Source organism: Astatotilapia calliptera, chromosome 23 (assembly GCF_964374335.1).
Source record: "Astatotilapia calliptera chromosome 23, fAstCal68.1, whole genome shotgun sequence".
Lineage (NCBI taxonomy): Eukaryota > Metazoa > Chordata > Actinopteri > Cichliformes > Cichlidae > Astatotilapia > Astatotilapia calliptera.
Window position 1 is genome coordinate 13,519,557 of NC_137443.1, and position 17,766 is coordinate 13,537,322.

The following is a 17,766-nucleotide window of genomic DNA, read 5'->3' on the forward strand; positions in this document are numbered from 1 at the left end:
TGTTTTCCACTGCTCAGTTTATAACACATTATTCTAAATACACTCAACAAAAATATAAACGCAACACCTTTGTTACTGCTCCCATTCCCCATGGGATGGACGTAGAGACCTAAAATTCATTCCAGATACACAATATAACCATCCCTCCCAAACAGTGGTCACAAATCAGTCCAAATGTGTGGTAGTGGGCACATCTGCCATATTGAGATAATCCATCCCACCTCACAGGTGTGCCACATCAGGATGCTGATCTGACATCATGAGTAGTGCACAGGTGTACCTCAGACTGCCCACAACAAAAGGCCACCCTGGAATGTGCAGGAATGTCAACCAGATCTGTCGCCCGTGCATTGAATGTTCATTTCTCAACCATAAGCCGTCTCCACAGGCGTTTCAGAGAAAATGGCAGCACATCCAACCGGCCTCACAACCGCAGACCTCGTGTAACCACACCAGCCCAGGACCTCCACATCCAGCAGGTTCACCTCCAAGATCGTCTGAGACCAGCCACCCAGACAGCTGCTGGAACAATTGGTTTGCACAACCAAACAATTTCTGCACAAACTGTCAGAAACCGTCTCAGGGACGCTCAACTGCATGCCCGTCGTCCTCATCGGGGTCTTGACCTGACTCCAGCTCGTCGCCGTAACAGACTTGTGTGGGCAAATGCTCACATTCGATGGCGTCTGGCACGTTGGAGAGGTGTGCGCTTCACGGATGAATCATGGTTCACATTGTTCAGGGCAGATGGCAGCTGAGAATGTCCCAGTTCTTGCATGGCCAGCATACTCACCGGACATGTCACCCATTGAGCATGTTCGGGATGTGCTTGACCGGCGTATACGACAGCGTGTACCAGTTCCCACGAATATCCAACAACCTCGCACAGCCATTGAAGTGGAGTGGACCAACATTCCACAGGCCACAATTGACAATCTGATAGACTCCATGCGACGATGTGTTGCACTGCATGAGGCAAATGGTGGTCACACCAGATACTGACCGGTTCTGGGTCCCCAGACCCCCAATAGCGCAAAAAACTGCACATTCCAGGGTGGCCTTTTGTTGTGGGCAGTCTGAGGTACACCTGTGCGCTACTCATGATGTCAGATCAGCATCCTGATGTGGCACACCTGTGAGGTGGGATGGATTATCTCAATATAGCAGATGTGCCCACTACCACACATTTGGACTGATTTGTGACCACATTTTTGAACCCTCATAACTTGAAAAGTACAGGAGGATGACCACATGAAATTTTCAGGCTGAAAAAACACGTTTAAGTTCTGTTACCAAAATTCAGTCTGTCACCAGGTGTATTTATGAAATGATGAGGATTGTACAATTTCAGCCCATTACTCATTAAAATGTTCATAGGGTGAAAGAAAACTTTCCATTGATCCGGTTAAAATATTCAACTTATTGAAGAATCAGTTGGCTACTACAAACCTTTTCAGATTTGTCTGATTTATATGGAATAACCCAACAGAAGAAGAAATGTGTTTAGATTAATGGGGAAATTATTTCATTGACCCTAACAAAGATTAATAGTTATTGTAGTTAACAAAAAACTAAAAGTAGGAATGAAAACAAAACAAACACAAAATGTACAAACTAACGAAAATACAATAAAAATCCACATTAAAAACGAAACATTTCCAAACTGAAATGAGTAAATGCAATCTAAGATCTAACTTAGTTGAAAAGTAACTATAAAGCTAATAAATATAATGCATAACTTTTGCAGCTGTGGTTCCGATTAGTCTGAGGAGACTGTTCACTGAGCTGCTGTCATTTCTTTTTAGCCCTCTTGCCCCATACAGGACTCTAACCGCTTTGATTGCTTCAGAGTTTTCTGACTAACTGGGAGGTCAAACAGTTTAATCACCACATGGCCTCACTCTCACCTCGTTATAATCTGACAAATCACCTAAACATCAGCACTCCTGCTCTTCAGAAGAGTTCACCTCTGTGATCCATCAGATTAGTCACATAAGGGCAGAGGTCTCTGAGAAGAAAGTCAGGGCTGGATGATTAGCTGGATTTTAATTTCAGTTACAATTTTGGCTTCTGCAGCTTCAGAAGAACAAGAAAACACGTCAAAGGATTTGACTTTTGCCATTTTTGTGTTGTGATATAAATCAAGTGCACCCTTTTTGTTTCCAGATCAGCTTAAGCCAAGATGGCCTTCTGGTCAAGAAGACCCATTTAAAAGATGTAAAATTTTCTACTGTAGGTTTGAGCACAGGTTTAAGGCGTCAGCAGGTCTGCTGTATGAGCGGATGGCCTTGAATGGATTTAATTCAATTTTAAAATAAATTCCAAATTTCACTGGAAGACAGTGAAAGAAAGCAGGAACGGGGCTGATCACCCACTGGCTTTTGTTATGCATCAACTGAACAAAGAACTGAAACATGCACTGACAAATGAGTTAAAGTGATCTAGACGGGATGAAAATGAAAGCGTGTATTAACGGTTACAAATTACTGGCTGACAAAAACGGGAAAAGGCTGGATAATATTAGAGATGTGAGATTTAAGTTTCACGTGCAGATGATTTCAGTGGCACTGGGTGGGGTACTTTATGAGGACAATAACCCGAAACTCTTATTACACTTCACACACAACCATCATCAGATATGGGACGCGCTCTCATTCTGTTATGCAACTGATGCTCACGTGCATAGGTCATGCTTAATCTGATTACCGAGTACTTTATTACTTCCTTAATTATACAAAAACACTGTCCATGCCTCCTTATAGTTTAAAACTGGATAAATGGTTGAGTGCCCAACATTACAGGCTAACATTAGAACCAGCTCTGCAAGCACAACCCCACAATCTATCCCAGGAACCGCTGCCCGCTCTGCTCGTTTTCTGTGGACAGGCACATGTAGCTAAATCCAGCCAGTCCAGTCGGTACAGAGTTTGACCACATCATCAATGCGCACAAAAATATATGAGCAGCTCAGTCAAAAGTACAACAGTAGATTGGAAATGGTTTGCATTTCACTCATAATGTTGGAAGCAGAAAGTCAGAGTTTTTTTACGTTTTAGTAACCATATTGTAGTTTCTAAGACCTTTATGTCACCTCATACAAATTAAAACTCAAAAATGCATTGATGCTTGATTTCTTTTTTCTTGAATCTGTCCAAAGTTTCAACACTCCAGTTTTTTAAAAAATTAGAATTTTCTGGCAAATATTTACAGTTCGGTTTAGTTAAATAATGAAGATTAAATATTGACAAAAATCATGGTTTTTACCCCCGTAGACGTCGTTATTCTTCAAACAGCGGGCACAGTAGGGAATGTTTTCTTATCAAACGTAGTGTGTGCGTACGTGTGCGTGCATGTGTGCGTAAAGACACTCCCGACGTCACTATCAGGCTGACAGATTAGACTGCACAAACACTGTCACCCCCACAAGTCTATTCATAGTTAAGGGTCAGTTGTTTGTGGTAAGAATAGACTATTGATTTAATTCTGTTTGACTAATCTATACACAGCACAGATTCAATGACCTCGAACCCACTTCATCATGCCAGAGTGGATGCTAGATCAATTTAATCCCAGTGTTTCCATACAGGAGGGAGCAGAAACGATTCGAATATACAGCCAAGTGCATTAACTAGGCATAAAGAGCGCTGGTATATTCACACCTCCACCCTTCAGCTTCCCTGCGCTGCACTCACTCAGTCATAAGATTGCACCGTGTCTTGTGATGTGTCCTCTTATCAGAGTGGACAGACACAACGGTCGTCTATACAGCTTTACTTTCTTAGATTATACACAAGCAGCATGGATGGCCACTGTGTTCCAACTAAAGATATTACTGTAAGAGATGATCCGACAGGCCCAAACTTCCCGTTACACAAGGCTATCAAACCAGCCCTGCATTGTAATGGTGAAAAATATGCTTTTCCTATTGATTTTTGAGGCGTAATGGTTTAGTGGAAAAAAGTATCGGCTTCTCTGTAGAGGTCTCCGTGCTAAATTTAGTCCAGTTTAGAGCACCCAAAACCCTAACGATGGAAACTGTAACCAGACACGTTCGTTGTTCCTTTTAAAGTTGGCCTACTGAGACGTCCGTGCCCATATTTCATTTTGGCAGCAGCTTCAGGATCTGCTTCTCTTTTATCTGTTCCATGGAATGAAAATAAAAGAGGAAAAAGATAAACAAGAAATCGTTTCCAGCTAAAGAGCTGCAAGGATAGAGGTCGAAGACAGGATACACTGCTTAGTTTTTCCTTTTTTAAAGAAATAACACAGCAGCCAGTCATCTGTTCCCTCATCTCTGTGGTTTAATTTCAAACCTGCACTGTTTTATTCAGTTTTATTTTTTTTGTAGAGCCTTTTTATTGTAACTTCAGATTTTTACACTGTTTTTGTTTGTACGTAGACATTCTCTCACTGAACTGTTTTATTTCCCTTTTATTTTTTTTCTGTCTGTGTAATTTCTGCCTTATTGAAATTTCTTTTTTCTTACATTTTTTAGAGGCTGTGTTTAATGTTTTGTCTAATTAAAAAATATATATTTTCTAAAACTTCAATAATGGTGATAGAAAACTCTCAATCTAAGCACTTCACTTTTTGTAGTATTCGTGACTTTAGGCTCAAAGAGTGCAGTACAGTGGGTGTACTCAAGTATCAGTTCAATGTCTTGCTCTTCTCAGCAGGGTGGGACAGTCAGCAGGGTGTTAAGGATCAGGCATATCTGTGTGTTCATGTGACCACTAGGTCCCTGTGCCCGAGTCTTTGCTGGCCACCAGAGTTAGCAGTTGTTATGTGAGCATCAGTCTGGTACACTATGGGACTCATTAAAATCAAATTAAACACTGACAGCAGGCCACTCATGGGTAGATAATGCAATTACAGAGAGCAGTGTTTTGCAAAGAATTCTTTTATTGCTAAGTAAATCTTCCCCTGACTTCCCCTTTGCCATCGCTGGCTTTAGTCTCATGTGGCACGGGACACATAAACTGCAGATCTGCACAGGATGTTATACTGTGTTTCCCACCAGCAGCACGCACACTCAGCAAACAGCCATATTAGGAGACCTGTTGATGTTCCTGCTGTCTTCCAGAGATGAGGAGAATCTCCACAAAAATTTCCAGTTGTATAATTCATTTGAACCATAAACGCAGTTGCAAGAACTTAGAAGTTAATGTTAGGCTGTAAATAAGCTGTACCGCAAGTGCGCGACTTTAATGCACCGTTAACCGCTTCTATTTAGCATGATGATGCTGAATGTTGAAGGTGTTTTTACTGTTGTATTTTATGATTCACCATAACCACAGGCCTTATTCCAGGGATCCACAACCCTCACTCCAGGACGAGGGAAGTCTGCTTACTTGTTAGCATGCTAACATGTGCTTGATCAGAAACTGGTAGATTGTAAAATTGGAGTTGAATGCTGGACATCCATGGGTGTTTTCTGAGCTTAATCAATTCTTAATCAATTGACTTTGTTTCAAGAAGACCGAGGTGAAAGAAATTCATCATGCTTCTGGTAGTCTTTTGCTGGCCAAGCCTAAAAATACCTATAAAACAACTTTTTGTTAGCAACAGTTCCATTTTTGATGCAATGGGTGTTAGTTGGTGGTTAGTTTTTAAGCTGTGTCATTTTTATGGCAGCCTGGTGGAAAGCCGCCATTACTGACGTCCTAATCAAATGTCTAACCTTAAAAGGGAGTTTTAAAAAAAAACAAAACTCAGTTGACACAAAGTTCCCAGCTGATCTTTAGCTACGAGTCCTTGAGCCTGTAGTCTTTATTTTCCTTTGTAGTCTTTTACGTGTTGTGTAGTGCGATTGTTCGAACAGCAGATGGGTTTCCAACTGGTTTTTTCGAAAGACAATGCATCTCTTTGAGAGGAAGCCTTGGGTGATTTGTGACCTTCAAACTGGTTCCTGTCTTTTGTCTGCAGGCTCATAATCCACCAAAGGATAAACAAGTCAGAAATGTTTCCCTGCTGCCGAACACAAAGACCACACAACCCTTGCTGTGTTAACACCATCATATTTTTTGCTTTTCCCAGCATATCAAATATTACTTCACGTTGCGTAAGATTTGCTTTAGATTAAACAGGCATTTTGGTAAATGAACTATTCATCAGACACCCCTCTCCTGATGGCAGACATTGTTGGGAGGGTTTCATTTCCTGGAAACTCAAGAGGATGAGACAGGCCAGCTCTGACCTTAGGAGTGTCAGAAATAGACTGAAGATAAATGTGCTGCATGGAAGAAGGTGGCTACTGTTCTATAGCGGTCAGACAAAAGTGTTGAATAAAAAGACTTGATTTGTAGCCCGTAAGAAATTAAAATGAAAAAAAATGTTATACTTAACTATAAATAAAGGAAAGGGGAGTGGTTTTAGTCTGAAAGTCAAATTTGTAAAACAGTGTCACAAAATGCTTTCTATATAAATACAAAAAACCCCAATGCAAACAAAAAGCTTCAAATTAAAGATTCAAAATTTAAACTTCAAGGATGGTTTCATATCAATTTTTAAAATGTAGATGGTAAGTTAAACATGTAATAGATATGAGGTATAAGAATATTTAGTCTTCATATAATTAAGTCAGTAGAAGAAACTGATGAATCAAGCCAGTTCGTAACAGCAAACGCTCGGTCACAGTTAAATCACTGCTAGCTGTCTGCTGTCTGGACCTTCTACTAATCGAGTGTCTGGTTTACTTTTTTTTTGCCCTTTTTGTATATTATTGAAAATCTAAACCATTTCTTAAACAGTTGCCCGCAGCTAGAAAGTCAAGTCTTAACTGAGCAGACAGGGAGGTTAAGGCTCCAAATGTGATAAGATAAGATAAGAATTGTAAAACTGATAAGATTGTAAAACTACAAGTCAACAAGTTATCCATCATGGAAATGAAATTTAGAAAAAAAATAAATAATAATAATAATAGGAAAAGGTTTAAACAGCCATTCATTGTACAGTACTCAGGATTTAGTGTTACATATTCAGGGAGGGTTTATTTATTTAATGAAGGTTAGTTTGCTTTGCCAGTTGGTCTCTGCAAAAGATGAGCAAAAAGTGAAGTCATTTTTGAAAAGCTGTGGTGAAAATGTGCTTGAGAACCGAGGCCCCCACCCCTAAGTCAGTGGAAAATTTGCTGAGTGTCTGTTTTGTCACTTCCTCCACAGGATCACATGTTCAGCCGCTGAGTAATCACTCTGCCGGTACAGGATGTTGACTTTCACAACTGTCCACAGACTTTGACACCAGGATAGAGATGGCGTCACAGCGCCGAATTCACTTAATTTAATGTTGAAGTGCAACGCTAATGAACACGTGATAATCCAGATGTTTCCATCCGACAGGAAATTGCACGGCACCTTCGTCCAACCACGCTGCGCGCCCTGTACGGCAAAGACAAAGTGAAAAACGCCGTCCACTGCACAGACCTCCCCGAAGACAGTGTTTTGGAGGTGGGTGGCGCATGCGCATGTTGTGCACTCCATACACTGAAACGACACCCATAATGTGTTAGCTGTACAGCTCCTCTCATTCTTTTCCAGATAGACACTATGAAGAAACCCTGAGCCCCTGCATAAATAAGTACCTCACATTTAGCGAGAACGAAACCTTCCTGGACTCTAAGGCCATGTCCAGTCTCATGATTGCGCCCTGTGGGCCGGGGCAGCCTCAGATCACACTGGTTTTAGAAAAGCAAGAATGGCAGAGGAATTTGAAACAAAACCATTGTTTTGCAGGGAGTGGGCCTGACCCATCGTGCGTCATTGTTCAGGAAAACTCCTGATCTGTAGTCTGGACAAACGCCTCCTTGTTGAACATTAGCCTATGACTGACTGAGCTGCCATTTTCCCCTGACTGGAACAGTAGCAAAGAAAGGGCTTGTGCAGAGACATTTGAGGTGTCAGACAGTGTTAATTCATCAGCTGTTACTATAAATGTCCCTTAAATTCCTTTTCCAGGTGCAGTATTTCTTCAAGATTTTGGATGGATGAAAACCACGTTGAACTACACAGTCAAACACTTCCAGTTTTCTCATTTTTCTGTTTATTGTTCCAGCCTTATGCAGATTAAATAAAGTAACAAGAGCAGACTCCTGACAAGTGTTTTGATCTTCAACACTGAATTAAGTATTTTTTAACACCAACTAAAACGTATTACACGGGATACTGCATTGCCTCTGATGTTCTTGAACTTTTTGACCAGCGACTTTGGTATTAGATTCATACGTTACACTTTTGGAAATAAAAAAAATAAAAAATAAAATAAAATAAAAAAAATTTGTACAACTGCATAAATATAAAATTTGTCCACCATGAAAATGGCTAAAACATTCAATACCAAGTAGCATCACGTCACGTGATGTCTCCAGCAAACCAATTTTAGAGAACTGAGTCGCCACTGTTTCTGTGGAGGTGACTGTCTTCTAGGCTGGACCCACAAAGCGCTACACTAAGAATCAGAAAGGAAAAAAAAGAAAAAAAAAAAATTTGCATTAAAGTATCAAACATAAATGTAATCAAACCATATCTAACAGCTAAGGTGAACAAAACAAATGTGCCCCTCCTCCAATAACCGGGACGACGAAGCGCAAACACAGAGCACTTATTTACTCAGACGTGGGCCTTAAACATTCAGAGTACCATGCCAGTAATTCAGTTAGTCAGAGCACATGAACACACACTCCTGTAAACGCCTGCACATAGACACGAGCACACACGCGCGCACACACCTTGGACCACTAAAGCGGACATAAGACAAAGAGGTTACAGCTGGGACTAGACTACAGCACTGGACACTCCAAAAATATATAGAAACCACGTAAGGGTGAAGTATTTCGGGACAGAAAACAACTCGCTACACGTCAGTAGTGGAATTGCCGTTTTACAGTAAATGGATGAACGTTTCCCATGGCTCAAGGAATCTTTTCATGTACAGTAGAATAAATATTTGCTATTGCTACTTTTGTATTTTACATTCTAACCCTCGACGAACACACAGAAAAGCTAGTGTAAAGCACACAGATTAAGTGTAGGTCCTGTATATTATGAATGTTCAAAGACTAGTGGTGGTTTTTATCTGAACGGGTTTCTCTAAGTTGGATTCGTTTTCAAATTGAGTGCTCGCAGTAGCTCAGGTCACGACACGGTGAGCTTTATGTCAAAGCGTCCCTGGTAGCGGTCCTTCTCGCTGTAATCTATGTTGTCTCCGAATGCTTTGCACTCGATGCGGATCTCCTTTCCCTCCGTCACATTGACGAACTGAACGGCCATCAAGGGCTGCAGGTAGTCGGGGTGCAGCTGTTTGCCGTAATATGGGTAGTACTGCAGAGGAAAGCCTTGGCCTATCCCATAGTACTTTATCTCTCCGATCTGGCCTTCATCCTCAGCTCTCTGCAAACACAATACTTGAGTGAGACTTACAGCCGGTCCTTTTGAAGACAAATATTCATTCTCCCTGTATCTGTGAACTGGAAGGCCACAGCCACACGCTCTCGCAAACGTACCTTAAGCTTGCAGTAAATGGGGATCTCGTTAGAGCTAACTTTCACCGGCAGTTCTTCTAGTAATGAGTTGTTTGAAGGAGCCTAAAGAAAGAACAAACAAGCAATAACTGGTTTAAATTAAACTTTCACTTATTGGTGCCTACATTAACCACAATGCAACTTCAAGCTCCAGCTTCTCAAAAGTTTTCCATTTTCAAACATAATGGAAAAAGCTTCATGGATGGTTCACATGTCTGTAAGGTTTCCTAAGTTGGAAATGCACTCCCTGTAATTTTTTGGGGGGGGTATTTGCTTTTCTGTTTGTGGATTTGGGTTTTCTGTTTGCTCTGACCCCTTAGCTCCCCTGACACCACACATTTGACCTTTGAGACAAATGATTGCCAACTCTACTCTGAGCAAGAGCTCACTGCAAGCACATCTCACTTGTTTTAGTCATTTGAGAGGCAGTGAGACTACGAGTAGATGGGAATGAGAAGTTTCTCTATTGTAATTTACAACATCTTTTTTCCTTGAAAAGGCAATTCTACTAGCGCTATAGTGCTACGATTGTTCACTCAGAAACGGTCCACTAAGGTAGCCAAATGATTGAGTACAGATTACTTACATCTTAAGGCCACAAAGCAAAGCTTCACAAGTTTACAGCCAAAATGGGGGATGTTAGCCAGCTAGCTCTAACTTAGCTACACAGCATATCACCGCCACCTGTGCTGTTATTATACTGATATTCAGGTATATAAAAACAGAGCAGCACAGTCCAGGACTACAGTTTACTTCATGCCTGCAGGTTAAATTAATGTCTGAGGTGAGCCTAAGCTCATTAAAAGAATTTAAAAAAAAAAAAAAAAAAAGGACTGGTGCCATTTTGCGCTACTTATTAGCCTTTGAATTTAAGCGGTAACTATACCTTTGGTCGGAAGTTGACAATTCTGTTGAGCTTTATGATAACACATGGGTTCCCCTCCATGAAGCCATAATCAGGGTCTGTGCCTGAGCAGTCTTTCAGCAAAGACCTAGAAAACTTGCAGACTTTCTTCTTTTCTTCCATACTTCGATCTTTGTACGTGCTAGGAAGCGCTGAAAATGCCACAAGTAAGAAAACAAAATTTAAGTTTAGATCTTCAAACATCCACTCATGAGTGACAAATGGTGAAAGCTGATTGCATTGTATGATACTTGCTTCCACATTCCTCGTAGGAGTCCCCAGTCTGCTTTGTCTCATTGTACAGCTCAAGGAATTCGTTCATGCTTTGGACATACTTTCTGTATGAACTCGGATCACTCTTCTTAAAAGAAATTTCAGATTTGTCTGAGCGTGGGGTGTGTGACAGACCTGCAAAAACACCACACTGGTTTGGTAGGAAAACAAAAGTCATGGGACAAAAAAATAAAAACATCTTATTTAAAAAAAAAAAAGAAAAAACTAAATTTGTGTGAAAAAAAAAAAGTGTAAATATCTTAGAGAAGCAACATGACATGGCACGTGAGCCATTGTGAGCATTCTCCATTATCTAAGGACAATGTGAGGGTCTTGGGGATTTCCTCTGAGAGCTCCTCACAGCAGTAATTTTCCACAGAGTTGGTGCGCGAGGCGTGGCGAGGGGAGAGTGTGACAGTGAGAGTAGCTAGAGGCAGCATGACAGCCGCGAAACCCTTCTCGGCCTCGCCGCAGGACCTGTTTTATTTGCTGCCGCAGATATGAGCGGGACTCGAGCTGCCGGTTGAGACGGCGAGAGGAGAAGCAGCAGTTTGAGTGTCAGAGGAGGCTTGTGAAAGTTCACCAACCCCCACCCATCCACTCTCACGTGTGTTTCTCTCACAATGGAAACTTTTAGCCTCTGAGTGGGAGGCGGGATCACGCTCCGAAGGGAGAGAAAAAAAGAAAAGAGAACCTTTCTCGCCGCTTCCTTGATCATGCCACTTCTGGAAACTTGCTTCAGCTTAGAGCTCTCTACGCTCACGCTGTTGTTCTGCTCGCTCTAATCTCTGATTGTCAACAGTCGTGAACAAAACAGCAGCCACATGCAGCCAGTCATCTAGAATGGCTGCTAAAAATACTGCTAAGGGGCAGAGCATGTGCTGTGCAAACCGCGAGATGAGGCTTGGCACTCAAATCAGTCTCAGAGCGCACAGGAAATTTTTAAACTGCTGCAGCGTTGTCTGATGACACTCTCACGAGATTACACATTAGGTTTTTCCCCCCCTTCAAGCCTTTAAAAGCTGTGGTGGAAAAACAAAACTTTTTCTTCCTTTGAAGAAACAAGCCACAAACTGTAGTCACGCAAGTACATGCAGTCGTGTCAGCTGTGATGCATAATCATAGCACACATTTTAGTTCCCCTGTTGCCCGCGGGGGGAACATCGACCGGCTGAGGGGAGTGAAGGACAAAATGGCCGAACCTATTTAAGGTCAGAAACACTGCCGATAGAGGAGCTGCTCAGAGGCACACCCCTCCCAAACAGTCGTCTGTAACGCCCACGAAACACCAACAGGCTTTTTGTCTGATCGCTGAGCTGATGCAGCAGCAAAGTCAGAAAGGTGAGGAGGAAGAGGATGTGCTTACCTGGGGGAGCAACTCTGTCCTGATAGGTGGGTTTGTCTTTGCTTAATGTTAGCAGCAATGCCTGAATGGTCCCAACGAAAATTCCAGCCAAGCATCCGTAGAAAATCAGATAAAACAAGAGGATTTTAACTGTAGAGGAAGGAAGAGAAATCAAATTACTGAGATGAAAGCAGCAAGAAAGAAACTGCTTCAAATGTGAAATATAACATCGCCTCAGATTTCAGAAGTCACAAGCACCTGAAGGTGATAAGACTGACTGCTTTATTAGAGCATGACTAGCATCAGCTACCCAAAACCCAGGAAAATGTACTGCATTTCTTCACAACAGCAACATATCCTTCATAAACCCCTTTCCCAGGTTCTTTTCACCTAATTTAAAGTTTAAACAGATCACGCAGAAGGTGGGTTGGCTGTGCTTCCAGAGCAACAGGATGAGTCACTGTTCAGTCCTGCAGACCCCCCCCCCCCCCCCCCAGCTGTGTCACCTTCAACAATTAGGATTAAAAGAAGAAAAGAAAAAGCCCTTGTTCATGCTCCTGTGCATAGAAACGTGATGAATTTAGGCAAACGCTTCATTACACGAGTGAACAAAACTGTAACGGCACATGCTTCCCTGTATGATGCAATCAAACCATCAGCATCATATTTCCTGATTTTCCCCATCAGATTTTTGGCGTTCCAGAGGAAAATAAGTTTTGAGATCAAACAAATTTGTAAATTGTAAGTGTGGTTTAATTTCAGCAAGCTTTAAAAGGTTGTTGTTGTTGTTCAGATGGCCAAAACAGTGGGGGTGGGGGGGGATGCTTGAACCTCTGTTAACTAAGGTAACAAAGACTCTTTGTAACTCTATGCTCAATTGTGCTTAAGGTCGTAGTCACCTCCGAAAAGCCCCCGGACACCCAGTTATGATCTGTGGCAGGTTAAAAATGCTGATTCTGATTTTCTATCAAGTAGAAAAGAGCTCAGCGAACCTGAGAGGTGGTTCGCTTTAAGGCCTTTAAAGGCCACTTGGCTAGCTGCCTGTGATAGCAAAGACGCAAGCAGAATTTGTTTGGTTTTTTCCCCTCAAATCCCCCCCCCCTCAATACAGAGCATGATTAGACTCTGGGATGAGTCTAGTCGGGCCCCAAGTGGTGGCTGCTAGTGTCCTATGAAGCAGTGCCTGACAATAGGCGCGGGTTTCTGACAGTTCTGTCAACTCCTAGGCGTGCGCCATCTCGGAAAAATATGCTGCAATAACCGCCTGCTGTGCAGGGGAGGTGAATTTGCAAAACAAATAACGGCTTATTCCTCGTGTGCGAGTGAAAAAATGTCAAACAGGTGTGGCACGCAGCAGGAAGGACCATCCAATCGGATGTTCTTTACCCGTCTTGGCCTGTTGAAATCAGAACAGGATCAGCCACAACATTAGAATCACCTGCCTGAAACTTTGTACCCTCTGTGTGCGCTGCAATGGTAACTGGCAGCAGACTTTTTTGGCTTTATCAGACCAACATTTGGGGGGGGGGGGGGGGGGGGGGGGGGTCTTGAGGTCAGGCCAATTTCACGGTGTAAGCACCAGTCACCTTATCATGGGGGAGGGAGATGTTTGAAGGCACCACAGATGTTAAAAGAAAGACATGGCACTCAGAAATAGTGGTGGAAGTAAAACTTTATTAGGAGAAAAGAGCTTTTAAAAACCTCTCTGGGGCAAATTCAACAAACTTTTGGGGCAGTTTTCAGAGCTGACTGGAGATTCTACGCCTCTGAAACTCAGCTCATTTTAGATCATGCTTCAAAATGGCTGCCAAGTGGCAACACTAGGAGGGCTTTGATGGTCTGTGTCAGAGTAAAGACCCATTGGATTGCCAGGAGATTCCTCAGAAGCTTCCGTCGTGAGGGCGGCTGTTCGCGCCGTTAGTGGTTTTAATGTTGTGGCTGAGTATGTGTACAGCCTGTTGTCTGGCTGTCAGTTTGTGTGATTTCACCTGAGCGATCGGAGCGGCCTGAAACGCTGCAGGGCTCAGAGTAAACAGCATGGAGGGAGACGTAGGGGGTGGTGAAAGGCAGCTTCTGAATTGAGAGCACCTCCCCCAGCAGGCTGCTGCAGCACGCCGTGAAGGGACTGTCCCCGCATTCATACCACATGTGTCTCCACGCTCGCAGAGGCCTTCACCAGCCCCGCAGCCTACTTTCCGTCTGGCATGTTGAGACAAACACGTGGAGGAGACGTAACGAGCGCCAAGACTGACGCTGTCACCGCGCCACTTCCTGTCTGTCTTTATGAAAAGTGCAAGCGACTCACATGGCACACAATTAGCACGAGTGTTTTACTGAAACACAGTTTAATGTGCTAATGATTTACTCTGTACTGCACACTGTATGTTTTAAAGTTTTGCAGATTTTAAATTATAAATCTACCAGCACATGATGCTGCAAGTAAAGGCACCAATCTGTTATCTGTATTTGACTGCTTTTGTGCCAGTCTATTGTTTTAAAAAAAAAAAAAAAAAAAAAAAAAATCCCTGGTCCAGTCTAACATGTTTTTGGGCTTTCACTGTAGCTACGAGGATGGTTTTTTTCTTGGGGGGGGGACAAAACAAAAAGGCTTAAAATGTATCATCTGTCATTTTATTTAGTCAAGCTCAGATACTTTTGTTTATTAAGGGGGGGAGGCAGAAAAAGTAACAGGAAAAAGCACAGACTTCTGTTAAGTGACGTTAATTGACACCCCTCCACCCCAAAAGGCCCATTTCAAACCAGAAAAAAGTCCTTTATGGAAAAACCTGACCGTCGTCCACCATGAAATCACTGAGCAGATGACGGTGCTGTGTTCATGATCCGGATGTGTTTGTAGTAAAAAAAAAAAAAAAAATCCAATCAGGGCTTTTTTTTTTCTTTACAGTCTTGAAATGAAAGAGGACTTTGAAGCGTAAGAATATTTATGTGCCATTTAATTAACCCAAACTAAAATAAATCAGTGGTTATGAAATGACCAAAAATAAGACAACCACAGAGGCTTGTGTCAAGTTGGGGGATAAAGACTGGGTCACACTCAGAGGCTTTTTCTGAGCCTCAAACAAGTCTGTGATCAGCGCTGTGGCCAGAGATGCTTTGAGCAGACATACCTGTTGCTGCTAAAGCAACATGGCTCACTGCGTGTGCTCCACGGGACACTGAACTACCAGCCTGGTAACCCCACACCACCACCTAGAACATGGAGTGGGTGAAATGTTCCACCCGAGAGCAGCTCCTGATTTTAATCGCAACACACAGCCGTGCTTTGAGCCACAGAGAATTACCGTTTCTCAGAAATAAACGTGTTAGTTTGAAGCTTTCATTAAGCCCCGAAGAATGCGCTTCAACGCGCGCACACAGCGACGCCTCATTTCTTCCAGGATAAAAATACAGAGAGGGGCGGCCCGGGAGACATGTGAGTCGTGATCACAGTGTTACCGTGCGGCGTCCGGAGAGGAGGGGGAGACGCGCACATACGCGCCATATCTGACGTGCAAAACGGTTTAACGAGCCTAATTGGCGCTATGTAATGCAGGGTAGTGATCCCATCAAACAATCAACCGCTGCGGACCGCGTTAGGCGTCTTAAAGTATTGAAAACGGCGCTGAAACGATTAGAGCCGGATCCAATAATCCCGGGTTCGAGTTAAAACGTGGGGAAGGCAGAGCTGGGCCCGGGTGTCGGGTCCAGGGATCAGCTGCTCGGGTTTATTAAAGGCAGGAATAAAATGTCCTCAGCCCTTCTCCTGCTCCCCGCGGAGGGCTGACACTCAGAACAACAAAATAAACGGCGGCAGCTACCAACTTGTTGGTTCAGGTAAAAGTCTCGGCTGTCCTTCAAGATGACCTTTTCAGAAAAGACTGCCGCTAATCAATGAGCTGATCAGGGCTACGCCTTCGTAATGAACACCTATGACCGCGGGAGCCCTGAAAAATGCACAGAAACACCCCAAAAGGAGGAAATCATTTACGTCCACGGAGACCAAATTGGCTTATTGTCCTCATTTACTGTCCTTGTTTTGGACTCCAATCGATCCGTACCGAGCACTCCTTCTTCGTGTATCACCTTTTTTCACTTCATTCTCGTTTTAAACACCAACTTGCGCACGCAGCCTCCGTTAAAAAGGCAAAGTCACGACTCGGCGCGCCTCCGGCTGGGAGCTCTAACAGGTGCGAACGTCTGCACCGGCAAAACATTGAGTCAAAATACAAATAATCCGCTGTGAGCACGGTCGGTTTCCACTCTGCTCCATCATCAACAACCAGCAGCCCGCCTGCCGGAAATAAAGAACAAAAAGAGTACTCACACCAGCTGCCTCCTGTGCGCCCTAGAAACTCCTTCTTTTCCGAATTCCACACAAAATTCTTCCATCCTCCGTCGCTGTCTTTATTTCCAGACATGGTAACTCCCCCCCGTGTCGCTTTCTCTCTGCTTTAACGGCTCTGCTGCGTCTCAGTTCTCAGGCTGAGACTGTCGACTGTCCCTCGCAGGAAACAGAAAAGGACAGTCGATTGCGCGTTGCTCCCACTTGTACCGCGCACTATTTATCTCAGAGGGGAAACCAGTGACTCCGCCTGCAAACTCTGTGAACAAGTCCAGCCCCGGAGAGGAGGGCCGAGGGTAGCAAATCACAACCTGCCCCTGCTCAATGCAAAACAGCCAAACAGAGAGCGGCAGTTAGAGGTAGGAAGGCTAATCAGCACACGGAGAACACGACTTTCAGTCAGTCTACGTTGCAGTCATGGCAAGCATCAACCTGACTCTGGGGTGGGGGAGAAAAAGACGGGAAGAAAAATATGACCTGTAGTGTCAGGAAACCTCCAGGGTCGGATCTAGAAGGGTGGCGTCGGGTGGCATGTGCCACGCTACAATGATATCTTGCCACCCTAGTTTTGCATATGACAGTGTTGTCTATTAAAATAAGCTAGCATTAACAACTTGAGCCTAGCTACAGTTAACACTGAATATAAGAGGGGCAAGTTATGGGAGTGATGGCAGCAAGACAGAGTAAGCGAGTGAGAGAGAGAGAGTTTTGAAATGGGAGAGATTTGCGACGTTTAGCGTGGAGTGTATAGTTAGCGTGTTGTGTTATCTTGTATAGTTAGTGTTTTGTGTCGTTGTTGTTTTTTTATGTGTGTAAGCGAGGGTACTAATGAATTTCACAAAGGCAGAGTGCAATGTAGTCAAACGTCTCCAGGTGGAAAACAAACAAAAAGGCTTTGATTTTGCCACCCTATTTGATTTCCATGCCACCCTCATGCCACTCTAAGAACATTTCTCTAGATCCGCCCCTGAAGGGGTCCAACATGAAGCTAATGAGGAAGTTAAAAAGCTGCAGTTCCTCTGATGGCCACTGGAGGCTTCAGCAGTGAATCAGGACCCATAGACTCCATAGCAACTGTATAGAGTTAATTTAAAAACGAACAAATCTTCTTTTAAACATTATTAATGTTTAATGTTAGAGGCGTGCCTCTTTGACCGACAGGTGGATAACGACACAGGTAAGGATAGTAACTGATAAAAATTTAATGATTGTGATTCCTCATGTTTACCAGTTAATGACATAAATCTATAGGCTACAGCACCACACACCAACACAAACCCCTATTCTTCTCATATAATCTTACTCTTAGCATATAGGTATGAATGGAAAACAAATATGAAAACCAGCACAAAGACACTTTTCAAAGCAATCATCACAGAGAAACATGA

General features: G+C 43.1%; 2 protein-coding genes and 1 long non-coding RNA gene across 4 annotated transcripts in view; 1 reads left to right on the forward strand and 2 right to left on the reverse strand.

The window, feature by feature from the left end:
* The window catches only part of LOC145424274 (uncharacterized), a 4,905-nt gene extending 1,559 nt beyond the window's left edge, over positions 1-3,346 (reverse strand). Inside the window, exon 1 of the long non-coding RNA XR_013905295.1 lies at positions 3,265-3,346. This is a non-coding gene — a long non-coding RNA (uncharacterized LOC145424274). The remainder of the gene's footprint in view (positions 1-3,264) is intronic.
* The window catches only part of nme7 (NME/NM23 family member 7), a 23,207-nt gene extending 15,124 nt beyond the window's left edge, over positions 1-8,083 (forward strand). The window contains exons 11-12 of one of the 2 annotated variants that reach the window (XM_026157943.2): positions 7,338-7,445; positions 7,953-8,083. In XM_026157943.2, coding sequence (XP_026013728.2) covers positions 7,338-7,445; positions 7,953-7,985 — 141 coding nt within the window. In that variant the 3' untranslated portion in view covers positions 7,986-8,083. Of the gene's footprint in view, positions 1-7,337; positions 7,622-7,952 lie in introns of those variants that run through there. The other variant, XM_026157942.2, reaches the window with a different exon arrangement.
* atp1b1a (ATPase Na+/K+ transporting subunit beta 1a) lies at positions 8,021-16,605 on the reverse strand. Its single transcript, XM_026157951.2, has 6 exons — positions 16,361-16,605; positions 12,058-12,186; positions 10,674-10,826; positions 10,401-10,570; positions 9,497-9,577; positions 8,021-9,383 (listed from the first exon to the last, which is right to left on the reverse strand). Exons 1-6 carry the CDS (start codon positions 16,452-16,454, stop codon positions 9,129-9,131), a joined length of 882 nt encoding a protein of 293 aa, XP_026013736.1. The 5' UTR covers positions 16,455-16,605; the 3' UTR covers positions 8,021-9,128.
* Positions 16,606-17,766: the final 1,161 nt, after the last annotated feature.